Source organism: Brachycentrus maculatus, unplaced genomic scaffold (assembly GCF_059751285.1).
Source record: "Brachycentrus maculatus isolate JH-2025_06_01 unplaced genomic scaffold, ASM5975128v1 h1tg000261l, whole genome shotgun sequence".
Classification (NCBI taxonomy): Eukaryota; Metazoa; Arthropoda; class Insecta; order Trichoptera; family Brachycentridae; genus Brachycentrus; species Brachycentrus maculatus.
Window position 1 is genome coordinate 418,665 of NW_028281012.1, and position 26,181 is coordinate 444,845.

A 26,181-nucleotide genomic window follows, 5' to 3' on the forward strand; every position below is an offset into this window, starting at 1 on the left:
ATGATGAGAATAAAATAGAATATTTCGAGAATATAACTTATTTTTCTGCTTTTGCTAAACAAAGTGTAATAACCAATGTTGAGATACATATGTTCCTACCTTAGGAATACAAAAGTTTGCAGAAACTACTAAAAACTTAAAAAGTGAATACCTTAATATTTTTAACCATTATCTTTGTGAAATAAACACTATTAGATACCAAGTTATCATTGAATTTCCAAACAAAATACAGTAAAATGTATACGAGTTTCCTTTAATGCTGAGGCTCCGAAAAGTTATACTTTTTATTGTAAAAATGTCCTATTTAGACATAAAGAAATAACAGACTATATCGGACAGTCGTCTTGAAGAGTATGTCACATTATTTTCAAAAAAGCAAATATTTATTTTATCCATCACTGATATTACTTTTATAATAAACTTATATTAGATGTTCTGATTATAACCAAACAAGTTTAATAATAATAATAAAACCCTTACCGCACCCCAATGGTGCATAGGGCACTGCTTCATATAAACGCAGTGTTATCTCGATCGATTACACATGAAGAAAGGTGATCAGTCCTCCACTCCAGGTACCAGTCCAGTGTAATATTGAATAAATATTAGAGTGAAAAAATCACTTATATTTATTAAACCCCCCTGGGAATCGAACCCGGGACCTCCAGAACGGTAGACAAGCATGCTGACCATTACACTACGGAGGCGGACAAGTTTACTTTAAATAAACAAATTGATTTTAGTGAAAATAATAAAATAAAAATATCACTATGGTACCATATATCCTAGACAGGATAAAAATATGTGAAATCGAAAATGCTGATACTACGTTTTCAGATATATAATCACAATGTTAGTGCTTGTACAATATTATATTTTTATTAAAATTACTCGTAAATAGTAAATTACGTAATATGATTATGGCAAAATAGTATTTTCCGCTCAATCGTCACTTTCAAAATTGGTTGCAACTTTTTCTTAATGAACGAGAACCGAATTGATCACTAAGATAACAAATAATGTCGCCCGTTACATGGTTGTGGTATTTTATCCTTAGCATACCGATGTACTTAACATGCGTACTCAAGGAATGCGATGCGCATATTTCCCAGGAATACTTTCCTTTGACATGGAGCATAGAAAGCCGATTCAATATTGCGGGAACGAGCTAACGAAAACTGAGCATAAAAAGAATATTAAATAAAAAGAATAAAGAAGGTATTGAAGATCATATGAAAAAGTACACATGTTACACAACGCCAGTTCCGCTTTTAACACTACTTCTCTGTGTGAAAAACATTCTCCAAATACCTACTACAGCTACTTATATTAATCCACATCCCCTCCCGGGCCACGTGGAGTCCACAAACTGCCTCCAGGCTCTTCTGTCGCCTCCCAGCTAATCCCAAGTCAGCCCGCGTGCCGAAGTTCAGGTTAGAACTGCCGATAAATTGTCAGTAGCGGACGTCCTAGCGGGCGAGAACCTGATGCCTTGTAAAAGAGGCGAGCTTGATTTAGGCTTTCGGGAGGCTTGCCAAGTACATGGCCAAAACCAACTGATTTGCATTTACTTGACGACAATTGTGCATTCTTGCTACGTTTCACGCCTTATTTGCACGTTTCTCACAAAGTAAAATCACAGTACGCCTAAAATTCTTCGCAGGCATCTCTATTCTTAAAGTTGAGTAAACGGCTGCTGTGGGCGCACGTAAGGCGCCATGTCTCGCAGCCGTATAAGATAAAAGGAGTGATACAGGAATTATAAAGGGACATCAAAGGACATCTGACTGACCGGAGCATTTCGTCGTAATGTAACATTCGCGACGAGCATGTTACGTTACGTTACGGCATTGCTGACTGACCGCGATCAGTGCTCGTTAAGAACACAACTGCTCGCCTGGGCTCCATTCGTTAAAACCTAGTGTTTATATCCTCGCATTAGTGCATCTTTGCATTCGTGCATCTTTGCATTCGTAGTTGAAATGTCTGGCGACGAAGAGGTGATTCTTGGTCACTGTCACTGCTGACAATTTCTACTAGTAAACTTGCCCCCAATTGCAAACAATTTTCAATGGATGATAAAGTATAATAATCAATTATAAGTTTATAGGAAAATATTCATACTCTACATTACAGTTCAAATGTTCAACTTCAATAAGTTGTTCGGTAAAATAATTATTTTGTGATTCACATTTTAAATTGTAAATTTTACAATGTGATCAAAGTTAACTATGGCAAACTGGATACCGAGTTAACAGATGCTTAGAAATATAAGTAAGTACATGAAGAATAAGAAGCTTTTCGGAACATGTCAAATTTTATTAGACAAGTCAATGAAGCTTTTCTTATTTTTCTTCGCATTTTTAAAGTTGATTACCTATTAATATGGAAAGACTGTACCAGCCTATCTAAACTAGTAAATATGCAAAAATATATGATCGACATACATGAAATTAATAATAATAATAATAAAACCCTTATCCGCACCCCAATGGTGCATAGGGCACTGCATCATATAAACGCAGTGTTATCTTGATGGTTTACACATGAAGGAAAGGTGATCAGCCCTCCGCTTCAGGTACCCAGTCCAGGGTAATATTGAATAAATATGACAGTGAAAAAATCACTTATATTTAATTTTACCCCCCTTGGGAATCGAACCCGGGACCTCCAGAACGGTAGCCGATTGTGCTGACCATTACACTACGGAGGCGGGCAAATATTTATGGATGAAATTATCCATAAATATATCAGCAAACGATGGAGAAGTAGGGGCTTCCAAAGGTAAGCTTAGTAACTGTGTAAAATGGAAGTGTTAAGATTGGTCACGTTTTGTCACCCCTCTAATTAAGATTTCTATAGAATACAGTAAGCAGAACAGATTTGCATTTCAAGGCTTTTTTGTGCAATCTTGGAAATGTAACTATTTGGTGAGAACCTATACATCTGTTTTTAGAAATTTATCTTGTAGCAAAAACTTCGAAAAACCAGTAGGACCAATGGTCAACCCCCCTCCAATTCAAAATCGTCTTGTTCTCTGTCAATTACCATCGCACTAGATCATTGATTGTAATCATCATGACGATCTGTTTGAGAAAAATTACCAATTTATTTTTTTTAACCCTACGAAGCGGGATAAAAAAAATAAATCAGCTATCCAATAAGAATAAAAATGTATATGTCCTTAGTCCTTACTTTATAATATTCAAATGATTATCGTCACGTAGGAATATTTAATGTATATTTACAAAAGAAAGAAATTAAAATAAAGGCCTTCAAATTATTACATTTCGTTTCTTGGTGGGCCAGGTAAATGTTTGCCACGGGCAGTAGGTATGCTGGTGACTACAGTTCTACAGCCATGTGCTAGAAACCAATATCGAAAGCAGATTTTAATTGGATAAGGATTGGGCGCAAGGGGTAAGGATCGGCCGAACCTTATTTAGTACGGAGTTTTCGTAATGAGGTCAAATTTTAACAGGAATTTTTGGCCGACTCGCTGTACTTTTGTGGATCTTTAGAAGACGTATAATTTTTCATTCATAATTTCATATTTGATTCTTTTATTTCTTAAAAAGGCACTTTTAGAGCCTTTTATTGCAGATGTTTATTTATTAATTCAAAACTTATTCGAAGCGGGGAAATAAAATATCAGGCTGTAAAAATTATTGCATTTTCTGATATACACATTTTTTCAAATAGCGATGGTAGACTCGCCGCCTTTCAATAATTTATATATCGCTCACTCCTTTCAAGAACGTCATTAATCAAAAATCGTAAATTTTCAGTTGTGCATGTTTTCGGAATGTCCAGAAAATGTACTATATCCCTGCAAAAGAGGCATATTTTTAACATAATTTTTAACGCTTCAGGGCAGAAAGTGTTGATTTTGCATTTTCAAGAAAAGGTATTGTTTAATTATTTTTTTAAATAAACTAAATATTTTTCAAATGGAGAAAAAACCTTCAGGTTTTTCCAAAGCACAGTAAAAGTTCAGTAAGTGGCTTGATATTTATTTTTAATACATTGTATTATATTTTTAAACTTTAAAAACGTTCTCCTGAAAAATCAAGTATTTTGATTTATGACGTTCTTGAAAGGAGTGAGCGATATGTGAGTGGACAACAGGTTTCTACCTAAACAGAGCGCAGGAATCGACTGAACGCGGAATTATTCAGTTTATAAATTCTCGCCCGAAAATGGCACGGCACCTCAAAAGGAATAATATTATTGCAGCGAGTCTTGCCGCAACCGCGAATTATTTTAGAATATAAGAAAATACTTTACGTCAGATAATGTATCACTTATAACTTTACGTCGATATCGAATCAATCCACTTTTACTCGCGCAGTTCGCAGTCAAATGGTTGCGAGCAGTTTAGAATTTGAAATTTATGAGTCAATAATTATCAAATTAAATACAATAATGACAAGATCAACAGGACGCTACATGTATGGCGTTAAAATGCTCAAACCCCGCGCAAAGTACATTTCTGCGACATCAAGTGATATTTCTAGAACTCTAATGTAATTCCAATTAAGTACCTATCGGAAAAATTGGGTCGAACGACGTACCTCAGATTCGAAGTGCACGAAACCACAATCGACTCTTTAACTAATTAAATAGTAACTATATTTTCACTAAATCCATGCACGTATGAAGTTGGTTATAAACAACTTTAGGTCAGATATATCCGACAATGTAAAGATGTCCCTTTATATGACTTGTTCCCAGTTTAAAAAGCCTATACATTTCGAGTAACATGAGTGTTTAGTGAAAATCACAAGAGCAAACGTCAGAAATCCCCCGCTGTTCTTTCAGCAGAATCAAATCAAACCAGCAGATCCTCGGGTCGCTAAATTGACCCGGGTATATGAGAAAGTGCGGTTTTGGGGCAAGCTGTGGGGGCAACGTGGAGAGACCACAAGTTGAACACGCGGATATGAAGAATACTTTATTTGACTTGGGCGATAGTTCAGTACATTGGCGGACTTGTTGCTAGCAATATTTTCCAATGTCTGTACACGACGAATTCTTCAGTTCTTTGGACACGTTGGGCGTGCCAATGAGGATAGCCTGAAACGAATGGTTGTGATCGGTAGCCTGGAGGCGTATGGAGGGAGAGGAAGATTCTTCCCGCGATGGACCGATCAGGTTAAGACAGCAGCAGGCAACTCGGTGGTTGGAGCGCTACGTGCAACGCATGTCAAAGGCTAACTGGAGAAGAGGCATAGCTTTCACAAGGGTCCATCAACCATGAAGACTAAGAATTTAAAAAAAATCCAAACACAAAAAGAGTATTCTGTAAATAGTATAACATAACTCTGCCTTGATATGAGTGATGAACAATTTACGTTTTGCAAGTGCGTGGGCGAAAAAGTGGAATACTTTAGGGGGAGTCAAGGCATGGATAGCATTGAATCACTCCTCTTGTCGGTCTCAACTGGAAATCTCAAGAAAGAAGAGCGGGATTTTCCATGGCGGCCGGCTGAACTGAACTCACGTCCTGTGTTTGTTTTCTTCATTAAAGAAATCGGCGAAGACATTTATCTTTACTATCTCGCAGAGTCCGGCGTCCCTCGGCTCTCGCCAGTGCGTATTAAGTAGAATGAGATCTCTAAATGATTATGTTTGACCAAAGGCGCCGCATCATAATGGTGTTTTTCTTTATTTAATATTCGGATTTTGTGCTATGTTGTAATTTAAGGATGTTTTTTTCCACTGTTTGTTAGGATTCAACTTGTCAAAGGGATCTGTAATAGAATGTCGATGAATAATGGTTCAGTGGGTAATACAATGACTTAACATTTTCTGAAAACGCATTGGCACTATTCCGTGCGTTCTGTCTGCTGTGCTGGTCGAGTTTCGGAGGCGTCTGTGTACTGGCCAACGTCGGATTGGAATCAGATCTAGCTGAGTAATTGAACTAACCAACTACTAATCCCTTTCACTGCCCTTTTAGAAACTTGGCGGTGGTTTTCGATATTTGTTCATATTTAGATTGCTCGTGACAGGGACATTGAGAACTGTTATACATGTATGTAAATTCAAAGTAAAATCAGGAAACAATTTCGTTTCACATTTTATAATAATTTTCGTAAATTATTTCATAAAATCAAATTGCTTTGCAAGTGAAGTCTGTCAAAAAGCCTAGATGCTTCTGTATCAGATCCGGGAATGTGGTTGGGAGCTTTCAATAACAATTTAACATTGTTTCGGTTTCGGAGATTTTTATTAACATAGGGGTCCTATGCACCATTGGGTGGGAAGAGGCATCAGAAAGTGTGTCTAGCAGCATGTGGGGGGAAAATAAATAACTTACGAATGATTTGGTATTATGAGGAAGAGAAAAAAGTTTTTCACTGAGAAAGGAGAGCAATAGACCACATTCAAAGAGGTACATACATTTTTGGATACAGTTGGGAAGGGGTTGTAAAAGGGTGAAAGAGATCGTACATGGTTCTCCAAACACTCCAAACAATCAATAAGTTCAACATCAGCAACAATCTGACATACACAATTCAGCGTAATACTAAAATGATAAGACAATAAGGAACTCGTGCAATTTCTGCAAATAAGTGCGGTAATACTTCATTCCCACCCCAGTAGTAGTCTGGTCTCGTCCACTAATGTGCTAAGATTGTTATCAATGTTTATTAAACAAAAATATATTATTTATTAATAAAAATATATTATTTATTAAATAATATATTGTTTCAAAATTCTTCACCTTTGCTTTCCATTTTTCCTTTGTTTTCAAACTCAGCCCCTTGACTAACCCCCTCCCCCTAACTTTCCCCTCTCCTTATTTATAGAACAATTTTATCATTTATATTTTAGTTATTATACAGACCTGAATGATGGAAGTTTAGCTTCTGAAACATGTAGTCTTTAATAAAACTCAAGTGGTATAAAACAAGTGTTTTCTTTAATCATTGTAACATGTCTTACAACAAGGTTAATGCCGAAACAATAAATAAAAGATTGTTATCAGTATTTTTTTTGAAAAATGAATCGTAACAGCGTCATAATTAATAAAATCGCTTACCTGCGGGTCTGGCAACTGCATGGGAGGAACGGGAATACTCGCAGCCCCGTTCATGGCGATACGCCTTCCAGCGTTGCCCAGTCCGGGGGGAGACGATCCGCCCTGTGGAGCACCGAAACACTTGAAAAACCTAAACATGTCGAACGAACAACCGCAAACTGGCGACTGGCTTTCTCACGACATATTTTCCTCTGTAAAATATTTAATATGGTACAGTCGCAGTTAGTGTCAAATTACGCTAGCACATCAGCAAAAATATGACTAACACTGTCAGAGTTTTCTGAAATCCGACATCAGATCGAGTGATCGCATTATGAAAAATACTAGGAAGGTACATACATTGTAAAACAACACCGTATTCAGCCGTATTTTGCATGTCAAATTTAAAAATGTCACTTTTTTCAAGACTACATTCTATTCTGAATTTACTTTAGTTAATATTTAGAAAAATAACGAAAAATACAATATAACTACGAATTTCGGTAGCTTTAAAAAAATAATCAAATGAAGAGATACATACATGTGTTTGTGTTTTATCATAAGTCGTTAGGTTTAATCCGACTAAGATATATGTATATATTTCATTCCGTACGATGACTACATAACCTGACGGATTTCGGTGATCTGCGTCTAATTTTAATTTCACTAATCTCATTCACATAAAGAATATAATGCAATAACGACCCGTCCATTCCAGTCAAAAACGCCAACCTTAAAAATATTTTCGACTTCTAAATTTACAAAAATAAATATATAACTATATTTTCTGTTCATTTATAAATAAATTTTATATTTATGTTAGCCAGCATTGATTTTTGTTCTCTTCCCAACACCATCTATCCATATTAGCACTGATATACTAGGAATTTTACCGTAGCTGCACGAATATGGAGAGTAAACACAGTACGGTGCTCGTATTCCAGCGGTTTAGTATTACACAAATCCAGTGCAATGATCTTTTTCTGAGCCCTTTTATAAATATATATATATATATATATATATATATATATATATATATATATATATATATATATATATATATATATATATATATATATATATATATATATATATATATATATATATATATATATATATATATATATATATATATATATATATATATATATATATATATATATATATATATATATATATATATATATATATATATATATATATATATATATATGTATATACATAGATATACATATATATATACATATATACATATATATATATATATATATATATATATATATATATATATATATATATATATATATATATATATATATATATATATATATATATATATATATATATATATATATATATATATATATATATATATATATATATATATATATAATATATATATATATATATATATATATATATATATACATACATACATACATATATATAATATATATATATATATATGTATATATATATATATATATATATATATATATATATATATATATATATATATACATATATAAACATATGTATATATATATATATATATATATATATATATATATATATATATATATATATATATATATATATATATATGTTCCAGATTTGTGAACAAGTATTTGGACACATTTGAAATGTTGTAAATAAATTAACTGGCCAATTTATAAGCTTAAATAAAAAAATTAATCATGTTTTCTAGCGTACCCTCAAGTATGTGAATATAATCGATCAGGATTCGGTCCTCACACACAATCGACAGTTTCTGCTTAGTAAAAGCTTTCCTCGTCCCACCATAGATGTCTCTAATCTCGCATACTGTGTTTGGAGTTTGATATATATATATCTAGAAGTTCCAATAATTTAAGTAGTGTGGTTGCCAATCATGGGTAGGATTGGTGAATGTTACACGTGAGTAAAGTGATCATAATACTTTGATCATTATTACGAAACCGCTCGCCACCGCTGACGTACATTTCCCACCCCAGTAGTCCACCCTTCTTCAGGGGGCGACATGACATTTGAAAGCAAAGGTACGTCTACACGAAACATTCTAGAAATAAAATTATTAAGTTAAAATATTTTCTTTTTTACACTAGAACTATGCTGGGACATGAACTAGGGGCTTGGACTCTATCTACCATAAGAGAGTACTTAAGCTAATATGGCCCTCAAATCATCGAGTCTACTTCGCACCAAAGAGTTATGAAGAGTTCTCAGCACGCGGGTATTTTGGAAAACCCTGGCAGTACGCAGAACAAACCCTAACATTTTCAATGGATTACCACTGACCGCCTCTATGTGATCGTGAACTGTCAGGGTGCTCACATACCTAAAGCCCAGATCCCTAACATTCGACGCTCGCATCAGATTTTGGTCGTTCATTTTGTAGCGATAAAATAAAGTAGGAGTTTTTAAGGTCTATTTTATTTTTATAAAGTAAGATAGGTTTCATGCATACACCTATGCATGCATACACCTAATATATTATATTAATTTAAAAAGCAAAAATACATTAATTTATTACGTAACTCGTGGAAATTTAGCCTTAATGCCATTCAACGATGGGTTTTGAGTGAATTACGATACATGTTTCAGCAAAATGTATTCGGCTACATTTGTGACGTTATTAGTTTACAAATCAATCCAACCATAGTATCAAGAATGTCAGTGAATATTTTTTTAAGTTTACCGCTTATCAAAAGTCGGTTTGAGGCTTAAGACTCAATGTACGAAGTTTTAAGTAAATAATGATTTTGAGAACATGTACGTTACATTCATCATTAAAACTATTAGATATTTTTTGGCATATCTGTCGTCATATTGAGAAATTCTCGGTTGATCTTCTTTAGTGTTGTCATGTACGGCGAAACAATTGGCAGATAAGACCATTTACAAAAATTGATGCCAATTTCAATTTGGGACTTGACTTAAACCTTTTTGCGTGACATTTGGAATTTCCTTTCATTATTTATTGCAATCAAATTTTATGATTTTCAGTACTCTTCAGATCTTCGCCATCAATCTGACGCCGGGCTGGTGAGCAAGATCATTAAAAGAGTACGATAAATAATCTAGGTTCAGGGAAACTCAAGGGACAAGGCCCGTGAAAATCCGAACCGCGATTTTTGTCCACTGTCTGACGACAAAATCTTTTTCACTCGCTAGTTTCACCCTAAATCACATGGCTAGTAACAAAACACGAATGGTTGACCATGTCCTCCAGAAAACATGTACAAAGCCCGTAATGTGAATCCACCGTGAACGACATAAAACAATGTCCGATATGATTTCCATCAAATGTTCCATGAGACATACTGACAAGATGATCCCATATTATTTTGTTTCTTGGAGCATAAATCAATCGTAAACGAGGAGGCTTTTAAATAATAAATAAAAGTAATAAAAGAGATGGTCTTATTTATCAAAACGTAAAATAATTCGTTCTCAAGGACGTCTGGAACATGAAGCACAACAAACACAAGTATGGATATAATTTTTTTGTAAATAAGTTACATAAAAAATACGTAATCATAAAGCACTAAATTGGCTTCCGAATAATTTCCAATAACTTTTTTAATAACGCAAATGAAAAGAAGCTTTGTATTATTTTATATCGGTATAAAAATATTTTAATACGAATCGTTCATTTCAAAAAGACAATATGTAAATTTTAAGAAATCTTTTTCATTTTTACATCTTTATTTTCCTTTTCTTCTCTTCTTTCTCCATTTTCTTCCCCTTATAGCGATAAAGCTTTTCACCCATAACTCCGTTTTTTATATCATATGTATCCTTTTAAATATATACGAATCCTCTCAGATCGGGAGTGTAGGACCTTTTCTTCGTGTAACTTGCGCTATATATACTGCGTCAACCCGATGTGGTGTCCTGTGCACCAATTCGGTGCAGATAGAAGCGAAGGAAATTTTAATGTGTGTTTCGTAATTTGTCGTAGTTAAAACGTTGAGTTGACTCCATTTATATTAATGTGGTTATCAATTATGTGCAGAATGGCAAATGTTACCATTTTATACGTCTGTTAAACCAGCCAAAGACAGGTAGTAAGCCCTGTAAACACCCAGACTTCCATATTCTTCTTCTATGTTGAGATATCAATAAAAAAATAACTCCTAACAAAGTGAACGAATCCAGATTTGTAAACAAGGATTTAAACAAACTAAAAATAATGTCTCCTACGTGGGTTAGAATCTGTGTGACGATTTTTTTGCTTCTTTAATGGTCAGCCTCCACCCGGCTCTATCCTCCGCTCGTCTCTTCAACGTAGCGTATCTGCGTATCTATAGCTTGTACCTTCGCACATGCCTTCCGCAAGAAGCAGGTCTGGGTGTATCATATTATAGCCGATCCATTTATCCCGCTGTTGTGTTACTTAACTCAGTGAGTATCTAGACTCCCTAGAGCCCTGCTCGCTGTTTCCGACACCTTCCGACCAATGAATCTCCAACACCCGTCTGTAGCACCACATCTCAAACTCCTGCAGCCGCCCCCGTTCTGCCTGACCGATATATATGTATAAATATATATTTTATTTATATTTATATTTATATATTTATACATTTATACAATCGTTTCCGTCTAAACAAAACAAACAATAAAGAATTTCCTGCGATATAATACTACCTTTAGAATGCCAATCAGGCAGGGCTTTAGTACAAAGCCGATAAAGCTGTGCCAAGTTTCGTAGAAATGAAGACTTAAGAAATCCTTCAGAAAAAAAAAACAAAATTGATTTATATATATTCATATGCTTTCAGTTGGCTTTTTACAAAATTTTGTAGCCTTATTGTATTGTATAATATTCGAACCAATTTAAAATTACAAGTACTTTATTTCTTTAAAGAATCGCGTCAAACACAGAGAAGTCAAAATACAATCATAAACATAATAAACAAACAGGCAGGCGCTTTAAAAATACTCGTATAAGGAGGTGGGAAAATGTAGATTTCAATGCCTACGGAGCGATCAAGTAGACTGTCAGTTTCCATGAATGTCGCTTTTGGATGTGACCTGTCAAGGAGGTACTTTAACCTTGATGAAAAATTAAGGGACCTTTGAATCAAGACAATCTCATACTGCGTCAAACTGTGTTCGTGCTGTTATGGATTAGTCGAAAAGAAGCTTACCACCTCGACAGATGGACCTTTGGGCAGGGTCGCGATTATATAGTCGGAAGAAACAAGCGCACGGGCTTGCTTCCGCACATCCTTAATTACCGGATATTTTTCCAGTATATGACGTACTTATCATCGTGCTGTCTTCTTTATACATTCACTTGACGGGTATCTCTTTGTCGTACAACGTTTTATGTTGTTAATCTCTCTAACAGACGAATTGAAAACGAAAACTAGTGCGCACCCGTGACACATTCGCATCGGGTACAAATTGTAATTAAAATACTATACTAAAAAAAATATATGAAAAATACTATTTGACATAGGCAGTTTTACTACAAAAACATGTATTGTTTTTGACAAATGACCATATGTAACATTAAATATTAATTTTAATAATCTTTAGGAATAAGTTAATAAAAGTGAAAACTAATTTTATCACTCATTGAAGCGACAGTTATTTAAACTATGGTCTAACTAAAGAAAAACGTTGGTTTATAAAACCGATATTCAAAGTCAATGCATCAAAATTGAAAAGATTTTCAAACAAAGCCATCGTTTCCCCTTAGAGCGTAACTTTTATTTAATACTCAAGTCACACTTACATACGACTTGAAGAACGTCTAAAAGCTTAATAAAGATAATTCTTATTGAACATAGTAGACATTTCGATTAATATAAAACAGTTTTTTTTTAGACTTAACTAAAAGCTTAATGTGGATGCTGTAAAAATATGTTCCCAATCTGTAATCGGGAAACTAGTTTTTTTCTCCAACGTATGTTCGAGAAAAACAAAAAGCTATTGTATTACATAAATATAATCCAAAACATAAAATAAATATTGAAATAGACACAATATAAAAAAATATAAGTTAGAGATTTTCAATTTCAATGTTTGTATAATTTTTATACGAATACCAATATTAATTTAGTGATTCACAAACGAATGTGCGATAAAACGATATTTGGTAGATGTTCGAATGGTGGAATAAGGAAACAATGCGAAGAAAAAGAAAAGCATTATCGATAAAAATACAAATAAATAAAAGTGAGATGGAATCTGTTTGGATATACGGAGTGGATGAGTGATAAAAGAACGGTACCACAAATGTTTGAAGTGAAGGTAGTTGTTATTCGAAGTGGAAGAAGATCGAGAAAACTAGGCACGATCAATTATTGCAACTTCTTGAAAGTAGACAGGTGAAGAGTCGGTATTATCGTCAGGTATGTATGATGAGATGCACGAATGTGGAAGAAGCGAAGAATGTTTGCAAAGACAAACCGATGAGGCGTTCTATCATCTCCTGATACCCCTGCGATACAGCGGCGAGGTGCAATAAGGGGTATTTGTGCTAATTAGGCGGCCAAAATCATATGAGACAATAAAACAACAACTATTTAGTTTTACCACTTTTATTTTATTTGACCAGTGACAGGGTTTCCTCGTTACCGATAATCATCAAGGCAGGGGTCAAAAACCATGACTTTATTGTACAAAAAAATACGAGATGTGGCAAAGCGTTTATAGTATCTCTTATGTACGCGATTTCCGATTTCGTTATGTCCACCATTTCTTTATCAAATCTAATCTTTATTGAATTATTGAGAATTATAACTTCTCAATTCCAAAATGTAATACCAAACAATTCCAACAGAACTTCAAACATTTGGTAACTAAGTACTTCAACAACCTTCCTAAAGACGTAAAAAAATTGAAGACAAAATACTAAGGAATAAATTAAATGAAAGAAATAATAATAATAATAATTTATATAAAAAATAAATTGTAAATTGTAAAACAAGTGTAAGTCCCTCTCCAAGCAAAACAGCTCAGTCTCTTTTTTGGAGAGAATTGCGTTCTTAATTTTAAGATTGTTTAAAATTTTTAAAAAAACTCTGCTGAATTTGAATGCCTTTGACGCTTCAAAAGTATGAGACACACGCATGATTTGTCACGTTTATGATTTGTCGGACTTATTTATTCAACAAAAATCAATCTGTTCAGTGAGTACTACCTCTTTCTGTATTTAAAAATTATTTCTATGTTCGTTCTCGTTTTATCAGGAGCAAAATAAAAGCGCGTCATTGTTTGACAAACTGTGTCACCTCCCCGTAGGAGGAGGCAACTTTATTTTTATTTTATTACATACATTCAATTGGTACATTTGTGTACATATTTTTTAAAACTGATATGCGGAGGGTTGAAGGGTGAAAAATACACAAAATAAAAGTAGTGGTTATTAAAATTCGGCAAAAATACGCTAAATGGCGATGTCAGAGAATTCGAAAATCAAATTATTCTTGTCTTGATTTTATTGTAGTATGTATGTTAGTATCAACAGGTAGGAACAAAATTACTTTGGCGACTAAGAATATTAAAAAAATAACGAGATGTTTCTAAAGAAACAGGTCTAATAACGTGTAGGGTTACGAAAGCAGGTGCGAAGGCAATTTTGTTCAGAGTAAACGTAAGACGGGTTGATGCAACGCAGCGACTGGCGGCGCCGACTACTCGGTTTTGCGCGCTTGAACGTCTTCCCTACAGAGCTGCCCGGCTTGGGTGCGGGGCGTCACGGCGGCGGCGGCGGTGCGCCGGTACGCGGAGGCGGCGCCGCCAGCTATTGACGCCGACGGCTCTACATATTGTAAATCATTATTTTGTAATACTAACACCTCATACTTAGACGTGTGACAAAGCTTAACATTATACTGATAAATTGCCCATCTTCCATTATGTACCACGATAAAGAATTTTGCCAATTACTTAAAGATGTATTGATTATTATATATATATATATATATATATATATATATATATATATATATATATATATATATATATATATATATATATATATATATATATATATATATAAATATATATATATATATATATATATATATATATATATATATATATATATATATATATATATATATATATATATATATATATATATATATATATATATATATATATATATATATATATATATATATATATATATATATATATATATATATATATATATATATATATATATATATATATATATATATATATATATATATATATATATATATATATATATATCTATATATATATGCTATCTTACTTCCTTATTCACTATGCGAACATCTATCATACATCGTACCTACAAGAGATCGCATTCCGACTGCATTCAGTCTACTTCATTCTTCTTACTTCTTTTGCCAACTCCATGCTTCACTTCCATACATTAGGGTTGAAACCAGAACTCCGTTGTGTACTGCCAGTTTAGCTCATTAGATTACAGTTTAGCCAAAATTTACAGTATAGTAATACGTTAGTTTGGCGATTCTTCTCTGTAAAATATGTACCTGTACCGAGTAACATTTTGAGTGTGTCCAAATACTTGTTCACAAAATCTGGATTATCTCCAATTACAGGAGTTATTTTCATATTACTTTTTAACATCTCATCAAAGATGAAGAAGAATATGGAAGTCTGGGCATTTACGGGTCTGACGACCGTCATAGGCTGGTTTAAGTGATCACTTTACACACGTGTAACATTCACCAATTCTACCCATTATTGACAAGGTTTCTAAATTGGTTCATATATATAGAACTTCCAAGAATTTGAGTAGTGTGGTTGTCAATAACGGGTAGAATTGGTGAATGTTACACGTGTAAAGTGATCACTTAAACCAGCCTATGACGGTCGTCAGCCCCGTAAATGCCCAGACTTCCATATTCTTCTTCATCCTTGATGAGATGTTAAAAAAATAATATGAGTATAAACCACATTTCTTTTCTTTTATTAACATTTTAAAAATTAAATAAAGCATTCGTCAACGCGTACATTTCAGTACTTTACGTCAATTTCAGAAAATATGATCTTAAACCACTTACTTTTTCATGTCATAAATTGAATACATGTCAAAAAAATTACCCGACAATATTATATAATATAATACCAAACATTATAAGGAGTATTAGGGGTGGAGTAATAAGAAATAATTATGTGGGAATTCTATTCAGAAAACATATTCCCCTAAAAATATCTGCATTCAAGTGAAATCTTTCAAAGGCACGTGTAACAGGATTATATAGCTACGTAATGCTACATCGGATTACAAAATAATATTATGAATATGAAATAAAATAAATAATATATTTCATAAAATCATGAGATACATTACAAAGCCCAAAAAAATTCACGTGAAAGAAATAATCGCCTTATATTAATGACTTGTTATTTAATGTTTTTCTCAAATTTCAGTATATTATAAATATGTACATGGTAATTAATTACAATAAAAAAATGTTACAAAAACAATTGATTTCATCTTATTTGGAAAATATATACAATGAATTTTTATTATAAAATCTACGGGGAAAATGTTTTATAAAATATTCAGCTAATAATTAAATTTCTCTTTTTTGCCAGGGGGTTTTTCATATTTTGTGTTTAAATCCCGCTTCAGGACGTCGATTCCAATAGAACGATAACTGGTGAATTACATACTGCAGATTACTTTAATTTCACATCTAGACTTTTATTTATAACGACTTTGGAATAGTTAACCAGTTGTTCATATTAGATAGTTTAAGTTGCCGGATTTTTGTTTGCCGAATACAAGGTCAAGGTTACCTACCGTCTCCACAAACCCAGCAAGTCATTCATGGGGGATTGCATACGCTTTTAGAATAAACTAACCACTGATACCTTCAAATTACCTGGCAGTTGATTCAAAAGGAAAAATAACGCGTGAGATACATAGTTTAAATAGAGTTTTGTACGGACATTTCTAGGTGGAACTGCATTTTATATAATAAAATAACAGCTATGTAATTTTTTTCCGAATGAATTTTATTTGACCAGCAACCGGGTTTCGGCGTAACCGACATCATTAGGCTGGTGATGTCGATAACGACGAAACCCGGTCGCTGGGCAAATAAAATTAATGTGGAAAAAATTACATAGTTGTTATTTTAAACTTAAAAACACAACAAATATTCATAAATAAAATCGGTAATGTTCTTACAATAGCACATCAACAACGGTTCCCAAAAGTCAAAGTTGGTATAAATAAAGAAAATATATCTACACCACTTATTTAACAAGTTTTATTGCAGGCAAATCAAATTAATTGTTTATTGTAAACCATGGATACCTTCCCCCATAACTGCATACATACTCGTTGACCTTATTGAATGACAGTCCAGGCTACTCCTTTTCAGATATTTATATCGTGTCTATCGCTCACTGTATTGTATAACACAATCCACTAAGAATACGATCTCATTATTTGGGTACTTACTTTTTAGTACATACCTTAATATTTCATTTACAGATACTTCAAAATTTAATATCAAATAATTAAATTGTGATCTCAAGCTTAATAAAATGTTTTTTTCCTAATACAACGAAGCAATTTCGAATCTCTGCGAATATTTATCAAAATTCCTGTCCCAAGTATCTTGTACAGAATTTTGCTATTTGAAAATTGTCTTCGCGTAAGAGAACACTAAGCATTCCTCACTGTCATATTTGCTTTATCGATAAATCATAAAATTCTGTTCAATTCTGAAAATGCTGGAATGACGAACCCTTCATGTAAGTACTTCACAAGGATACCCAAGAATACAATATAGACCGTATACCTCTCCGGAGTGTCCTCTTTTATAAGTCTCTATTATTTACGCATTAAATATTCTTCAAATAGCACTAATACATATATGGTGTGTGAGGGGGTGTGTGTGTACATAGGGGAATCATTCAATTAACTGTTCATATTTTGTGAGAATATTGATCGGTCTAGATTCGAGATCTAGATCCTTTAATTACACAATTTAAAAAAATCGATATCGGAATGATATTTGTATTTTTTTTTTGTTTTGATTTCTTTGCCTTTTTCGACAAAATTTATTTTATTAATTTCTTTTAGAACTTGTATGGAATATTTGTTAAATTCATTGGTCAGATGAAAACCTTTCAGGAGTAAATTGTAAATTATAATTGCGAATTTATTCTTGATTTTTTTATTATTAACGATTTAATTATTGCTTATATTTTCTACGGATGTCCTTTTTGATTTTTTATAACTGCGTTTAAGTGTTTATTTATTTTAATTCGTTGGAATTGTTTCTGTAATTGTTCGTATGTACATTTTGAATTTACATTACGTGATTTCTTTCAGTTTTTACATTTTTGTGTTATTTCAGCCATCACACAATCTGGTTCTTTCGTTTTGCATATTTCTTAAATAAATTATTTTTAAATATTTTTTTTGAAATTTCATGTTTTCTTAGTACAGTGTTGTCGAAAGAACATTTTTTACTTTCGATGATTATTTTCGCCCTAGAATTAATTTTAATTCATTTATTATACTCCATTCCAGTTACATCTCTCCAGTCAACTTTTTGTCAACGTCCTTATGATATTATTATTAAAAGATTGTAATATATATATATATATATATATATATATATATATATATATATATATATATATATATATATATATATATATATATATATATATATATATATATATATATATATATATATATATATATATATATATATATATATATATATATATATATATATATATATATATATATATATATTGTATTATATAAGTAAGTTTTTCTAAGGTTTTTTCTTTATTTTGTATTAACAACTAAACGTATTTTCCCACTTTAATATCTAATATTTAACATAATATTTAACCATGTTTAAAAAACGGAGAAATAAATGATAAAATACACAAATTCCATCAGATAGCCAATAACATCATACATAAATATGTACCAATCATACAATCCAAAGAGTCAAAATATCCCACATGGTTTTTAAAAAAATATATTGATTTGATTATATATTATTTTTTGACATCTCATCAAAGATGAAGAAGAATATGGAAGTCTGGGCATTTACGGGGCTGACGACCGTCATAGGCTGGTTTAAGTGATCACTTTACACACGTGTACCATTCACCAATTTTACCCATTATTGACAACCACACTACTCAAATTCTTGGAAGTTCTATATATATATATATATATATATATATATATATATATATATATATATATATATATATATATATATATATATATATATATATATATATATATATATATATATATATATATATATGAACCAATTTAGAAACCTTGTTCTTGAATCACTAGAACTTCACTAGAGACATCTATTGGTGAGATGTAAAGAATTACATCTTTACATCTCACCAATAGATGTATCTAGTGAAGTTCTAGTGATTCAAGAACAAGGTTTCTAAATTGGTTCATATATTTAGAACTTCCAAGAATTTGAGTAGTGTGGTTGTCAATAATGGGTAGAATTGGTGAATGTTACACGTGTGTAAAGTGATCACTCAAACCAGCCTATGACGGTCGTCAGCCCCGTAAATGCCCAGACTTCCATATTCTTCTTCATCTTTGATGAGATGTCAAAAAATAATATGAAAATAACTCCTGTAATTGGAGATAATCCAGATTTTGTGAACAAGTATTTGGACACACTCAAAATGTTGATTTCATTAAAGTTAAAAATATAACGCACAAAAGATTCAAGCAGCATGGGACTTAAAATTTATATAACGAATTTTCAGAGATCAGGAAAATGTGTCAAGCATTATCAAAATCATGTTAGAGAACCTATATTATCGAAACACAAAATGGAGTTATGCTACCTCACTGCGGAAAGGAGAGAGTGGAATCCCTAATGAAATGTATTCGGATAATTCTCAAGTCCATAATACAAAAGGCATAGTTGACCTATTTGCAGACTTATTCAGATGTGTTTATGATGATGATACCGCTAAAATCGATGGCAGCGTATTCGCTCTCAGTCATTTACAGATTTGAGCTTAGATCACAAACATATATAATTAAATGATATAAAATCTCATTTTAAAACACTTGACTCTTCAAACGAAAAAGGAGGTCCTGATAATATTCCCCCATCTTAAAAAAAAACTACGTTCTGGCTTATCCTCTGTACTTAATTTTTAATCATTCTCTAGCAACCGGTTAGTTTCTCAATATGTGGAAACTAAGCTATATTACTCCAATATTCAAAAAAGGAGACAAAACTAAGGAGACAAAACTGAAATAAGGAAGGAATGCAAAGCTGAGATAAGCATTATCGATAAAATTAAGTAAGGTGTGTTGAGATGGTTTGGACATGTAGAACGAATGAGTGAGGAAAGAACGGTAAAACGAGGCGAATGTGATTGGAAAAAGGAGCATAGGAAGACCGAGAAAAACATGACACGATAAGGTATGCCAAATACTTGAAAGTGGTCAGGTTGGGAGTCGTAATAATCGGCGGGTATGTATGAGGAGATGCATGAACGTGGAAGAGGCGAAGAATGTTTGCAAAGACAGAGTGGTGTGGCGTTCTATTCTCTCTGCCTACCCCTGCGGAGATGGTTAGATAGTTAGTTAGTTTTAGAAACTATAGACCGATCTGTATACTATCCGCAATGCATTATTTGAAAAATTAGTTCTGGATAAAATAAAATTTAACATTCACAAAACCGCATGTTCTGAATAACACGGATTCACAAGAAGAAGGTCAACACTATCTTATCATTTGATCTATCAAAAAAGTTATTTTGCTAGGTCTCTTACAGTATTTAACAGGATTAAACTAGAAAGAAAAGTGAATCGAAAATGAAAACGGCATGTCTATCATTTCACGGATCAATCAAAGCCCCTTTAAAGTAGCATTATACTATATTTTAGAGTGGCGCCGTATAAATGGCAACATTTTACGTATAAATTAAAGAATGTGGATATTTTAAAAATAAAATGCAAACAGACATGCAAGCTACATTAGTAGATATGTAAAGAAGCTTTTTTATTAAGCAGAAACTCTTATATTAGTATGTGAGGTCCGAATCCTGGATTATAATCACACACATGAGAAACGCCAGAAAATACTATTTTCATTTTTATTATTTTTTTAGCTTATGATTTTTCCAGATAATTTATTTACAACATTTATCTCACCAATAGATGTCTCTAGTGAAGTTCTAGTGATTCAAGAACAAGGTTTCTAAATTGGTTCATATATATAGAACTTCCAAGAATTTGAGTAGTGTGGTTGTCAATAATGGGTAGAATTGGTGAATGTTACACGTGTGTAAAGTGGCCACTTAAACCAGCCGATGACGGTCGTCAGCCCCGTAAATGCCCAGATTTCCATATTCTTCTTCATCTTTGATGAGATGTCAAAAAAGAATATGAAAATAACTCCTGTAATTGGAGATAATCCAGATTTTGTGAACAAGTATATGGACACACTCAAAATGTTGAGAAAATAATAGTTGAGGTTAAGGCCAAGCGTTCATATAACTATTACTTAAGCACCTAGAATTGTAAAGCTTCTTCTTCATCTATGTTGAGATTTCAAAAGTGTAATAAATAATAGTATTGAAAGTATTGAAAAAAATAGTCGAATGCAAACAATCACACGACGAAATTCCATGTAAGAATTATTCGTGAGTCAAATCAGAATTATTTTTAAATAGCGATAGAAATACGTATTTGTTGAGTTATTCTGTAGAACTCCGTATTCAACTTAGATTTTTAATACAGCCGGTAGGGTGAAGCTAAAACTCCGCCGGGTACGGAATCCCATCGGAAACATACTTCAAAATGCGAAATGTGATTTGCAGTACACGGTATTATAAGAAAACCAGAGGCGGAAGACATCCGTAGGTAACGAGAATGCAATAAATAATAAAGGCATACCATTGGAAAAATGTTCCTGCTTGGGTAAATAAGCATAACGTTTTCCTTATTCATTACACCCATCCCGAATGCGACGAAGATTTTATTGATCGATGAGAGAAATAAACATTATTCAGTCATTTTCAAATAATAATTACAGATATCTGGGTCATCTTTATAAAGTGTTTAATCGTATCGTAAATTTAGCTACGTTCTCCCATTTATAATTACCGAAAAATGATTGTAAGATTGATAGGTACGAAAAAGGACTTAAAGGCCAATATCAAGTAAGCGTATGTCGTTTGTTGTAAGTAATTAAATATGATTTAAGTTTTGTACTGATATTTTATGATGGAACTACATGTTATATAACAAAATAACAACTAAGTATAAGTTTTTTCCACATAAATTAATCCACATAAGTAATTTGACAAGCGTTTTTCTGCATAAAATTTATTTGGATTTCGTCGTAAGACGACTGGGTCATCAGACAGAGAAATTAAAATATAAACAGATGGCAGTCCTTTTGATTTATGCAGATGCGGTATTTGTGCCTATTTACAGTAATAATGTCTTATCACCCCGAAAAATAAAATTGGATCGCTGCTGTTCTGTGTTTCAAGCTGAAATAATTGCAGTAAGAGAGACATTCAAATATATTGTAAAGAAGCCATCTCACAGGTTATGGTACTTAGCGATTGTAAATCTAGTTTAGAAGCAATTTGCGATGAAAGATCAGAAAATCCAATAATAATGGAAAGAAGAGAATCGATTAAAAAATATAGGCAAGAAATCAAACTGTGAAGCTTGGTTGGATAAGAGAAAATAAAGGAATATTAAATACTAAAGAAGCAACTTTAAAAAAAGACAAAGTGATTTAAGCCAGCCAAATGCGAAGTCGTAATTCCTGGGATGCTCAGACTTCCATTTTCATTTGTTTAAAAGTGATGGATCCTCGGTTTAAAGTTGAGCAAACTAAAATATATATTTTACATATAACCTTAACAAAAATATATTGGAATACATAATATTATGTTGACAAAATATGAAAACATTTTCCATAAAAGTTTCGTGATTGAAAACCCGAGTGCGTGTGTGTGTATCGAAATAATACTTCGGTACAGAACGAATTAATTGGAAAACTCCATTGAGGTGGATAAAATAAAATGGAGGGAAAATGTTACCTAAATATTTTGTGGACATTACTTCAATAACTCATCTTTTTGACGTAAAAAGGCCAATTCAAAACCGTAGAGGGACGAAAAGTTAAATGTAACAAAATCACTTGATCCGGTATGGTTCAAGAGGGTCACGCCACCCCGAAATTTTCAACAAGTCAATTTAATTTGATTGCTTACATTTATTTATCAAACACTAAATAATATTTTGTAATTAACGTTCGGAATATTACCCGAGCCGAAGGAACAATAAGCAACATATGCACTATGGACCAGGAATCGCAGATCAAAGATTATGTTATAAACTAGTACACGTTTATAAAAAAAAGTTGGGATTAAAGCATCACGCTTACACGGTACTTTTTTCTATTACGTTTTTCTAGAAACATTTTTTTTAACCGTTGGAAAGTAGATATCTCAGGAAATACTTTACTAATGTAATGATTGTGAAATGTACATCACATCGATTTTATACTATTAACATATCTATAAAGTAGCATAGATTTTTTCAATTGGATACTTGCTCAATTCTTTTTACAGCATTAAATTTTAAGAAAAAGTAAAACCTCATATCAAACAACTGTCGTTTCTGGTGCCAGTGCTGGTGTCAGTAAAAATGCCTTAGTTTTCGAGATATTTCCACTTTTATGAATTTTCCGGAAATCTACCTCTTAGATAAGTTTTTTTTATATTAAAATAAGTAAAATGGGGAATGCGGCTTTTGTGGAAGGACGACTCAGATTACATATTATGTAACAGACAAAAATATTTACGATGGAATACGGAAAGGATCACATACTAACAGGAATACTCGAGTCCCAAAACATAACTGAATGGTTTCAACCAGAGACGGTCGGTGATTTAAATTACCGGCAGTGCATTTCGTATGTATTAAACTTTGCGGTATACATTTATGATCAGGGTTTTCCTCGTTCAATTGCTTTATTTGAACGTAGACTGTACCTGATGAAAGTAGACTGAATGCAGTCGAAATGCGATCTCTCAGAAGAATGTGCGACAAAACAATGTATGATAGATGTACGAATAGTGTAATAAGGAAGAAATGCAAAGCTGAGATAAGCATTATCGATAAAATTAAGAAAGGTGTGTTGAGATGGTTTGGACATGTAGAACGAATGAGTGAGGAAAGAACGGTAAAAAAAAATTATGAGGCGAATGTTAGCGGGAAAAGAAGCAGAGGAAGACCGAGAAAAACATGGCACGATCAGGTATGCCAAATACTTGAAAGTGGTCAGGTTAGGAGTCGTAACAATCGGCGGGTATGTATGAGGAGATGCATGAACGTGGAAGAGGCGAAGAATGTTTGCAAGGACAGAGTGGTGTGGCGCTCTATTCTCTCTGCCTACCCCTGCGGGGAGGTGGCGTGATGGTTAGTTAATTAGTTAGTTATGAATTTGGTATTTCCAAAATCGTTCATAAATTACTCCGTTAGATTCGTATCATATAAATAAAATCGATTATGTTTGCAAGTAGAAACGCCATGTATCATTAGGCTTGGTTCACAAATTTTATGAAAATATTTTTTCCAAGACACCCGTCCAAAATTGCATCCAATAAATCATTTTGGATTGTCTTAGATTCGTTGCTTTCTCAAGATGTTCCGTCATAGACAAATCGATTTCAGAAACGAAATCTATCAAATAACAAAACCTTACGTATTATCCGAATCTTCTCATTCGGCATGTCCTCTTAAAGCTAATTTAAACGCGCTGCAAAATTTAGATGTCATAATTTTGGATAATATCCATGTGCTCTATCGAAATTTCTTATTCGACTGTTTAAAAGATTGACGGTAACTAACATTGAATTGTTGCCGTATATCAACTCGACCTAACAAATTGAACTGCAAAACGATATGCTTGTGCGATTGAGACAATGAATGATTAATTAAGTCAGGAGTCTGTATAATCGGCGGTATGTATTAATTTAGAAGCGGCGATTGTTTTCAGAGAAAGAGTAGTTTGGCGTGATGGTGATTTGAGCCTACTGATCTCTAAATGTGTTCGCTGGACATCTTTAATCAGTTGTCGGACAGTAGCCACGTTTTTCTCAATGACAGTAGTTGAAGTGTGAGTTCCGAAAACTCACAGTGAGTAAAAAGCAACGCTTTAGCGTGAAAGACCACGATAGGTACTTCATTAGTGAAAGCAAGCTCAAGTCGATCGTTCCACTCTTGAGATGTTAACGCACTTTCAAAGAGGTCAAGAATTTTAGCTATACAATAAGTAAGTGTTAAATTAATTTTCGGTGTAATATAAAAGAATTTCAGATATTGATTTACGAACCGACTTTCATAAATGATTTTTTTTCAACATTCTAACTTGAACATTCCAGGATTGCAAGTTGCGCAAGTGCAGCCTCATCCAATCATCGAGCGTGGAGATTAAACTCAATAACCGGGAAACCACCGATTTTTCTAAGAGCACAAACGGTTTCTATCTTATTTTACTGGCACCTACAGAATGTCTGAGTTGGAAAAACAGTGAAAATTTAACGCATTTATTTATACATTTGTAGAAAGAAAAATTAATCCGATAATTTAAATACTTATATTATTTTTTGACATCTCAACATAGATGAAGAAGTATATGGAAGTCTGGTTATTTTCTGGGACCTCACACCGTCATAGGCTGGTTTAAATGACCACTTTACACACGTATAACATTTACTAATTCTACCTGTTGATGATTAAATATCTTTATATATCGTATTGTATAATTTCACTCATTTCATTTTTCTTGTTTTGTTGTATTCGAAATCGATACCCTAATTGGCAATGCTGCAATTTTTGCGCACGAAATCGTTCCTCTACTATGATTTCAAGAGCTATTCCATAAAAATAATTGGTATGTTTAAAAAAAACTATTTTCAGAAAAATGTCACGAAACGAACCTTAAAATATTGTTCAATTAGTAAAATATTCATGGTGTTCGATGAGTGGAGCCCAAAAGTCAATTAATGTAGAAAATTTCACAAACTGAGAAATTCAAGTAGTTTTTTCTTACTCCAACATTATAAACTAGATTCGACTAGAAACTAAAACGTAAGATTAATTAAATCGA

General features: G+C 32.8%; 1 protein-coding gene across 2 annotated transcripts in view; it reads right to left on the reverse strand.

Annotated features, from left to right (window-relative positions):
- LOC148305788 (ras-GEF domain-containing family member 1B-like) overlaps positions 1-26,181 on the reverse strand; it is a 136,778-nt gene that overhangs the window by 48,953 nt on the left and 61,644 nt on the right. For both annotated transcript variants that reach the window (XM_088266085.1, XM_088266086.1), the window contains exon 3: positions 7,049-7,150. In XM_088266085.1, the coding sequence (XP_088122211.1) occupies positions 7,049-7,150 (102 nt within the window). The remainder of the gene's footprint in view (positions 1-7,048; positions 7,151-26,181) is intronic.